This window comes from Octodon degus, unplaced genomic scaffold, assembly GCF_000260255.1.
Source record: "Octodon degus isolate 3935 unplaced genomic scaffold, OctDeg1.0 scaffold00094, whole genome shotgun sequence".
Lineage (NCBI taxonomy): Eukaryota > Metazoa > Chordata > Mammalia > Rodentia > Octodontidae > Octodon > Octodon degus.
In genome coordinates, this window is record NW_004524670.1 from 812,816 (window position 1) to 822,454 (window position 9,639).

Consider the following 9,639-nt stretch of genomic DNA (forward strand, 5'->3'; position numbering starts at 1 on the left):
CTAACTTGGATTGAAAGCTAGTTTTCTTTTTGTTGGTGAATAATCTGGAGCACTGGGTTAGAAGTGGAAGAAAATGTTACATGAAATTATATTACATCCTTGATATTCATATTTAGGTTTAATTTGCTTTTCCCTAACTTTAAGATTTAACATGGATTGTGTAGTAGTTCTCATCTAATTTTTTTCTTTAATTTGCAGGGTGGATTGAAAGGTGGTTTCTTTTCAGTCTGTCTACCACCACAGCTAGGAAACTGGAACCGGTCTGATGTCACCAGGGCCTAGTAGGTATAGGAGGCTGTGAAGAGTGACTGGGTGGAAGCAGCACCAGAGGAGCCAGTGTGGACATACTTTCCTTTGGCTGCCTCAGAGTTAGCCTAAAAGCAAGCAAGAGAGAAGACCATGAGTTAGAGAGAATTCTGCTCCAGGTGTGATAGCTGCTGATTAGAATTTTTACCCCTTACAGTGATATGCTGAATATGGCTACTCATACCATTTCCTGGCTTCCGTAATAGAATATCTCCCTTTTTATCTCAGTTTTTCTGATAATTTCTTTGTCAAGTTTGGTGTTTGTGTCAGCTAATGGTGTAATAAAGTATCACCCTTATGCAACAACAGTACTAGCAACATTTTCAGTAATACTTTACACTGCAGCCAAAAAAGTATTTACATTTTTTCCAAGTTCTATTTGGATTTTTCCAAGAAAATATGTGATTTTCCTATAGTTGTTATCACAGTTTCACTTGATTCACTCTGTACAACCCCATTAAAGAAATACGAAACACTTGTAATAGTAGCCAATCACCACTCGTAGAGCCACTTCTTCTAGTCACTGCTGCTAGGTCTGCTCACAGTGCTCCGAAATGTCCATATATTACACCAATGATCTCAAAGAACCTGTCATGGACCAGGAGCACCATGTACGAGCTTATTAGAAATGGACACTCTGTGACCTTACCTATGAGTTTAAAATTCAGTATGTGGGGCTCAGCAGTATACATTTCAACAACCTCCCTGCCCCGGGTAATTTAATGCGTACCCAAGCTTGAGATCTGCTTCCCTAGATGATAAACCCAACCCCTCTGTGAAGCCGGCCCTTTTGACCTGTGCTTTCACAATCTCACCATCCTGTGAGCTTTGCCCTCCCGTTGCATCAACCACACACAGCAGTACGTTATTTCCCTGCCTTCCATTATCAAGATAAAGCACAATTTTTTTTAGATTTTTTTTAAAAAATGATTCATTTATTTATTCATTTTGATCCAGGGTCTCACTAGGCAGCTTGAACTTGTAGTAATCCTCCTGTATCAGCCTCTCCAGCACTGGGATCACAGCCATGTGCCACCATGCCCCGTTTTGGTGGCCTGCACGGTGGCACAGCATGCAGTACTAGGGATCAAACCTGGGTCCTTGTGCTTGCTAGGCAGTCACTTAGACAGCTGAGCTATAACCCCAGCCCCAGGCACTACTTTTAAAATATTACACTTTCTTAAGCTCCAGCTCAGCCTGTCTGTGCTTTCCTTTCCTTTAGGACCTCATCACCAAGCATTTGACTAACTTGGTTTCTTGCCTACCTCCTATACCATAGTGAGCAAGCTAAATGATATAATCAGTAAAATTCTGCACCCTTCCTTCTTCCTATAAAATATTTATTTACCCTGATTTTTTATTGGTTTATGCAACTCTCTCTGAATGCATTAAAGCTATTATGAAAATTCAACAACTAAACTAATGTATCACAAATTGGACTTCATTCCAGCTTCGCCTTATTTGATGCTTGGTTATAGCCAACAATAATGTCTGGTTAGTTTCTAGAAGATTTCATAGTTACTCTCATCTTCCCCACTGTTATGATTAAAATATCCATTTCTTTATTAGTCTCAGCAATCCTAATCAGTGCTGACAATAATGTAATCAGTACAATTTTCACTTTTATCAAATGGATTCCAAACCCATCTTCTTTTTTATTTTCTGTCTTCTTCATCCTTGTCTTTGAGGCCATCAATGCCACTTTTAATCATTATTAATCTTACATAGCTTTATGTCCTCTAAGTCCTGTCTTCAATTATCCTTCCTCAATCATTACTCTCTCCTTGGGCTCATTTTTTTTTTTAAACAAGAAAATGTTCTTTATTTGTACAAAGCATTATAATCTCAACAGTTATCAGTCACTTATGAACAAACTTTGCATTTAACAAGTTAACAGTGTCAAACTACACTATACCTGTCAAATCCCGAGTGCTCAACTGAGAGAGAAAGGCGCCTAGAACACTAATTGGAAAGAGAAAAGGCTAAGAAAAGTTCACAGACACTTTAGAAGCAGCTCGAGGGGATGGCCAGGCTAAGGGGTTAGATTCCTGAGCACCATCAGATTTTTCTCAATATTCAGAGGACTTTCACAAAATCTTTTTTATTTTGAGAAAGGGCCTTGCTAAGTAGTTCAGCCTGCCCTTGAACTTGCGACAATTCCCCTGCTGCAGCCTCCCAAGTGCTGGCATTACAGGTATGTGCCACTAAGCTTGGCTCACAAAATCCTTTTTAGGCCACAGATCAGAATTAAGGAACCTGCATTTTGGGATATGAGCATATGTTCAAAGTTGCTAGATTTGCACATGAATTAGAAAGGGAGAGCAAGTGGGAACAGAAAGCAGAGGACAGGAAGACAAGAAATAAAAAGCAAGAAGCACAGAGGGAAAATGTTGTGCTTGGATGGAACAAAGCCCTTAACTTGTCAGGAATAAAAATGAAAAATCATAGCCACAAGTCTGGGAGATGGACCTAATAAGAGCTAATAAGCCTCAGATTTTACACTTTTCAGGAGGTGACAATAAATTCTAAACTGTACCGTGGCAGGGGTGAGGTAAACCTAGGAATAAGTCATCTGTTTTGTAAAACATTCTTGTTTGTTTGATGACTTCCAAAGTACACTGCTAACTTAAGAGCACACTGTGCCCAGAGCGCAACCACCCGCACAGGTCAGATGCCTACAGGCAACGCAGGAAGGCCCAAAGCCAGGTAGTTTTAGAGAAAATTGAACTCAATTAATGCTGTCAAGTGAAAAAACCATAGAACAAATTATCTTTAAAAACAAAAAAACAAACCCCACAGTTGTGAGGGAATTCTAAGCTACATACCCAGGCTCTTTTATCTATTTTTGGGGTCGGGATGACAGGGCCTCATTGAGTTGTTCAGATTGGGCTCAAAACTCTTTAATTCTCCTGTCTCAGCCTCCCACACAGCTGAGATTACAGGCATGTCATGGGCAGCCCATTCTGAACATTCTTAATAAGCTACTGTGAATCAAATATGGCTGACCACGATCAAAGTTCTATTTTTTCCTGAGCCTTCACTGCCTCTGTGATCTGGACCATAGCAGGCAGCATGGAAGTTATTTTTTTGAAGGGGCAGGAAGACTGGTGATTAAAAAAAGTGTATCACCATACACATAAGTAAACAAAATAACACATTGCTAATTGAATTAGCTGTTCAGAATCCCTCTTGCCAACAAAGTTATAACCTTCAAACTGATTAAACAAAAGAGGATTCTGCTACTCAGAAGCTCTGAGTCAGTGAAATGCTGGTTTTGATGATAATTACAGTCAGTTTTTACTCTGATCTCCCAGGCACCTGTGCCTAAGACTACTCTGCCCAGCAGGGAAAAGCATCACATAAACATACACCATGTATCAGTGTGGTGGCTTCCACAGTGCCACAGTCTATATTAGTTGTCTACTTCCTCCTCTTCATTCTGTTCTTCTTCTTCCAGCTTTTCTTCATCTTCATCATTATCCTCATCCCTGCTCCAGTCTTGCTCTTCTGAATCTGTTTTTCTGTCTTTGTCCTTCTTCTTCTGTTCTGAAGCTTCCTTCTTGCCTTTCTGCTCCCGCCTATATGCTTCCAGAGCTTCTTTCAACGGAGTAATAAACCGCTGGAACTCCATCTCTTCCATGGCCGAGAGCACATCACTGGCATTGAGTGTCTTGCGTTTCCCTTTCATCGCGAAATTGTTGGCACAGGATGTGGCGTACAGCACAAAGACGCTGGCTGCGCGGGAGATTGCGCTCCTGGCCTCCTTGGAGATGTTGACACCATCTGGGAGTGCTTCTTTGATGACCCTGGTAATGACGGCATTGGGCAGGTTTAGGTCCTCGGGCCTCTCAGCCATGGCCAACGCAGGAGCCCGAGGCTCGGCTGCCACAGAAATCCTCTTCTGCTTCCTAGTCCAGACTTCCCGCGTCGCTGCGATGTGACCCTCTGGGGCACCCGTCCAGCCCCACGTTGCCCACACTGTCCCATACTCTCATTTTGTTTTACATATAAATATCACCCACTCTCCTATTTTGTTACATTCCAAGCTTCCTAAGCATAGAGAGTATGTTTGATTCTTCTGCCCAAGTCTTTGGCTCACAGAAAATATTTAAAAATTAGTGGCTACAATTGACTAAATTTTTTTTCTTGGTCCTCATTTCTCCCAATATTTTCTTGAGTCTTTCCTTATAAACTACTTACACAGACACCTCCCTTCTTTCTCTACTAGAACTGTTCTGCTCAGGTCACTGTATGTTCCTAAATGCCAGTCTCAGTGACTTTTGTCAACCTTCTAAAAAAAGGTCTTTCTGTAACATAGTACTATTGGCTCTGAAATTCTTTTCTGCCTATTTGCAAGTCCTTCATTCATCCTCCCACATAATTTCTGATTTTGTGGTGGCTCCTCATGTTCATTTTCTCAAAATGAAATACATGGCAAAGTCAGCCCTCACTACTCTTATCTTCTTCCCACAAACGTGCTTCTGTTGAAACTGCTCTGCAATCTCCTGCTATCAGCTCTACCCCAAGTGTAATAATTCAAAACTCTTTCTGGCTCCAGTCTTCCTACTGTGCTTTCGTAATCTACTTCCAAATACCCAGTAGACACTCTCTGTAGAAATCGTTTTTGTCACTGAGGAACAATTCTTCTCCATGCAAGAACATTAAGTCCCAAATATCAACCTGATGAAGTAAATAAGAGGCAGAAGTATCTTACCACAGCTCTTTTCATAAAGGCTTCCTGCGTCGCCTTCTTGTTAGCAGCCTTGCCACCCCAGGCAGCCAATGCACTGGCCTGGAGGGCCCTTCCATAAGAGAAACTTAGTTTCCAGGGTTTTGGTAGAGGGCAAAGGTTAATTGCATTGAGGTTGAGAGTAGCATCCTCTTCACTCATGCCACCAGACAAAAAGCAGATGCCTAAAAGGAGAGAAACCATTCCACTGTATTGATCCCAGCTGCTGTTCTCTGATTAAGCAATTAGTATGCCTAAAAGAAATACAACATCTCAATATTTTCTCTACTTGATTCAAGTGAGATTGAGCCAATGAAATCAATTTTAATTTGCTAAGATTGGTTGACCTGAGGAGAAAAGAGTTTTAATAAATGTCAACTAAATAAATGGATGTGAGCTGATAGACAGACTCGTGGTGTTTAGCATCACATAGTAGGAAGGCAAGTGCCAGCTGATACAGATAGCGGAGGTCTGTTTCAATGATAGAAAGCAGAAAATGTTGTGGTACTCTCATAAAGGATGAACACTATGACCTTGAGTTACAAAATAAAGAAAGCCCTACCAGGAACAGCTGCAGGAACAGTACGGTGAAGAGCGGTGACAGTAGCCATAGCCACTTGCTCTGGTGTATACTTCTTGGTACAGGCATGTCCAGCAGTCACCATGTTGGGCTTTAGCAGGGTGCCCTCTAGGTAAATATGATGGTCATTCAGGGCCTTGTAGACAGCAGCCAGGACCTAAAAGACAAAAGGAACCAAATAGCTCAAATCAGATCAGTCTCAGAGATATTGACCTCGATGCTTCTATACCACAAGGACACAGGATGAAGCAATTCCCATATGTTCTTAAGCAAAGCTTCTAAATCGACCTCCTTACCCCATTTGGACATTGTGTGCAAATTATAACCACTGAGGACAACCAAGATGGACTATTCCCCGACTCTAACTCTAATGTTTGATTACATGAGCTGCTGGCATGGCTCTGCTTCCTAGAGACCTGTCCCACCATGCTTCCCATTACACTTTTGCTCAGTGTCATCCCCTAATGAGGCTGTCTTGATTTAGCTAGCTGGGGATACCTAAACTGGCCTCCACCTTTCATCCCCACCCAGAGAAGGTGAATGAACAATCATTGAAAACATATATTTTACATTTTTTAAATCTCATTTAAACCCACATAATTTTGCAAGTAGAGAAATCAAATCCAGATCAGATTTTTTTTTCCTAGCTCAGGCTGCTTTAAGGGCGGGTCTGGTAAGGCATGTGGAGCTAGGGATCGAACTGTGGCCCGCCGCGCCTGACTGGGTTTGCCTGAGCAGGTGCTTAAACTACTGAGCTAACCCATAAGTCCCTCAAATCCAGTTAATGTTATGTTTCTCATACTTTCTCACAAGGTATGAAGAAGACAGCCTTATTGCAGAACTACTGTGATTTATTTAGAAAGTCAAACATGAACAGTATACTTTTTTTTTTCTTTTTTTATGAATTTAAGGCAGGGTCTACAGGGTGTACAGGGTTTCACTATGTAGATCGGACTCATAGTGATTAATCTGTTTTCAGCCTCCCAAGTGCTGGGATTACAGGTACATGCCACCACTCCCACTCTCAATCGCTGTCACAACGTGCTCTGGGGGCTGGGCCAGCACGACACACTGGGGATCTTACCCCAGCAACTGCACTCTGCCTAAGCAGGTGCTTTAGTCCACTGAGCTCTCTGGCAGGCCCAACGAACAGCTCAGTTTCTAATTGCATTTTCTTATATGAACCTCAGGTGGTATTTTAAAATTTCTTGTGTACATATATTGGAACTGTGGTCCAAAAGAGAGAACATGACTTGCCCGAAGTCCCACAAATGGGAAAGTAGATTCTCCAATCTAAGCCTTGCCTGGAAATCCTGATTTTTTTCCCTTCCATAAGAGGCAAGTATCACATACCAAGTGAAAGGCTGACCAGCAGCTCCTTTCTGTTTCTATGATACGTACTGATTCTAAGCTAAAGGCTACTTCAAAGCTAACAGCTCTTATATACTATGGAACAGCTACCAGGGCTGGGGATTACCTCAGTGATAGCATGGTGCTTACTTAGCAGGCACAATCCTGGATCCAATCCTCAGTACTAGGAGAAAAATGACCACTCCTAATTAAAACAAGGGATTTTCAACTGGAATTAGGAGCTTTATATTTAGGACATACCTTCTCAGTCACATACTGGCAGTGTTCCAAGTCATGGTCTCCATCAGGAATCACCTCTGGTTCAACAATAGGTACCAGCCCATTCTAAAACAAGCAAGCAAACAAACAAACAACAAAAAATGGAGGCAAGGTGGGACAAAAGTGAGCCTGTGCTCACTGTGCACCTTTCCATGGAAGCAAATTTAACAAATGCAGTTGGTAAGAAAGAAGCGCTTATGAAGGTCTGCTATATAAATGAGTTAAATTAGTAAAAGAAGTTGAGGGGGCATCTAGTGAACTTAAGGGACACTGAACTTAAAAGATTTTCAGGAATGGAAGAAATATTAAAATGATGCCTTAATTTCTACATCATGTTATAGAGATTATTTTAGCTACCTCAAACTAACTGTCATCCTATGAGAGCAGCCAAGTTTAAGTCACTGAGGAAGATGCTTGTCATTAAGAGATTCAAGCTTTTATAATTCTAAGTGAGAATTCACAGGTAACCCCAACATAGTACCCACAGGTGTAAATCAAACTTATCTTTGATCTAGAGATACTTAAGTCTATGTTGTTTGGAAAACTTAGCTTCAAGTCACCAACCTCCAAGAAATTATTTTCATCAGGACTAGGGATGTGAGAGAAACCTGTAGTTACTTAGCCCCAGGGGAAGGCAGAGCACCTGTTGACAGATACTGGCATAGCGAGCCAGAGCATTGGCGTTTTCCTGGATAGCAAGGCTGGAGGGACACTGATCACCAATCCTCAATACAGCACGCCACTTCCCAAAGTCACACCCATCTTTCTTGTACTGGGCACAGCGCTCGGAGAGGCCATCAAGCCCTGCAAGTCACAGAAGAGTAGAGGCTTTTTTTAAACCTATGTAAGTCCTCTGATACAGTGAATGATGGCTCCCTGACTTAGCTCTGTCCACAAAGTTTTAGGACTGATCATATTCAAGCAAAGGAACATGCATCCCAGTGCTGGGCTAAAAGATCAAGACTCAATAAATATGTTCTGACGTATATGCTGAATACTTCACAAGTAGAATAAAAGGTCACACTGATAGTTAATATCAAACTCCTTTTACAGAATTGGAAAGCAAGGCTCCATGTGGTTAAGTGATTTTTTTTTTCATAAAGTTTGAACAGCTAAAAAGTGATAGCACTGGAATTGAGGTTCTGCTTAGCTAACCCAGTGCTGTAATTAATAAATGTTATCTTGGGTCATACCTTGCAAAATTGTCCATGTAGCATGTGGAAGAACAAGGCTTTGAATCTAGGTCTGTCTTATCTCAGAGTCTAAGGATTTCCTTTATATTACTGCTATGTATTTTCTTTTAAGATAATAATTCTAGCTACAGAATACCTTCTGTGGAAGGTATGCTGGTAAGCATTACATTATCTAGTATTATCCCCAAAACTCTCTTGCCAAGTATTGTTGCTATCATTTTAAGGTAAGAGAATTGAAGCTCAGAACATTTAAATGACCACCTTGAGATTGCACAGTTATTAAATGGAACTGGGTTTGGAAAGTGAAGTATGAATGTTCTACAGCTACAGTAATATGCACATTTTGTTTTCCCTTGCTCCTTTCTTTACCCACATTGTTTGTAGCCTATGTAGTAATGATTCATATCAGTAGACATAGTCCCTACCTTGAATGGTGGTTTCTTTGTTTGTTCCAGCAAGAGGAGCGCTTCCTTGGTCTAACTGTGGGTATGAAGAATGGATAAATAATTAGGCACAGATGTCAGTAGAACACAAGGAGAGTGCTTGATACTGTTCTGATCTTTCATAAACCAAGAACTACACCACGAAGGTGTAACAGTGGGAGACATAATTCAGTCCGCCACAGCAGGGAAAAAAATTACCTACAAGAAACAATGTGACAGTGTCAATCCTAACATTTATTGAGCACCTGCACCTACCAGGCTGTGTTCATACAGGAGGTAAAGAGTGAGTAAAGCTGCAGATTGTGTTTTCAAAACAGCCAGTACTAAGGCCACAAACCCCAGAGTTAGATACTAAATATAGATAGACAAGTTAACTACACTACTGAGTGCAGTTGTCTTACCCATCTCTGAAATAATAACAGTAGCTCAGCTTATGCACCTGCCTGGCAAGTGCAAGGTCCCAAGTTCAATTCCTAGTACCTCAATAAATAAATAAATGTAAATAAAGGCTTTTTGGGCCCAGTGAGATAGCTCAGCTGACAAAGAACCTGCTTAGACAAGCGCAGGGACCAGAGTGTGGTCCTCAGCACCACAGGCCGCACCAGCCTTGCCCCCAGGCACACTGAGCTAGCCATGGAGACCAGGCATAGTGGCACATGCCTGTAATCCCAGTACTGGGGAGGCTGAAAGTAGGAGGATCACTACAAGTCTGAGCTGTGTAGTGAGACCCTGTACCAAATACAAAATAATAATAATAAT

At 41.5% G+C, this 9,639-nt stretch overlaps 1 protein-coding gene, 1 long non-coding RNA gene and 1 pseudogene across 2 annotated transcripts in view; 1 reads left to right on the top strand and 2 right to left on the bottom strand.

Moving 5' to 3' along the window:
• The window catches only part of LOC111818541, an 18,320-nt gene extending 17,079 nt beyond the window's left edge, over positions 1-1,241 (top strand). The window contains exon 3 of the long non-coding RNA XR_002822510.1: positions 622-1,241. This is a non-coding gene — a long non-coding RNA (uncharacterized LOC111818541). The remainder of the gene's footprint in view (positions 1-621) is intronic.
• The window catches only part of Aldob (aldolase, fructose-bisphosphate B), a 16,092-nt gene continuing 6,552 nt past the window's right edge, over positions 100-9,639 (bottom strand). The window contains exons 4-9 of the mRNA XM_023722937.1: positions 8,863-8,917; positions 7,888-8,048; positions 7,227-7,310; positions 5,598-5,772; positions 5,021-5,220; positions 100-374 (exon numbers count right to left, since the gene is read on the bottom strand). Coding sequence (XP_023578705.1) covers positions 279-374; positions 5,021-5,220; positions 5,598-5,772; positions 7,227-7,310; positions 7,888-8,048; positions 8,863-8,917 — 771 coding nt within the window. The 3' untranslated portion in view covers positions 100-278. The remainder of the gene's footprint in view (positions 375-5,020; positions 5,221-5,597; positions 5,773-7,226; positions 7,311-7,887; positions 8,049-8,862; positions 8,918-9,639) is intronic.
• Positions 3,706-4,285, bottom strand: LOC101584189 (annotated as a pseudogene).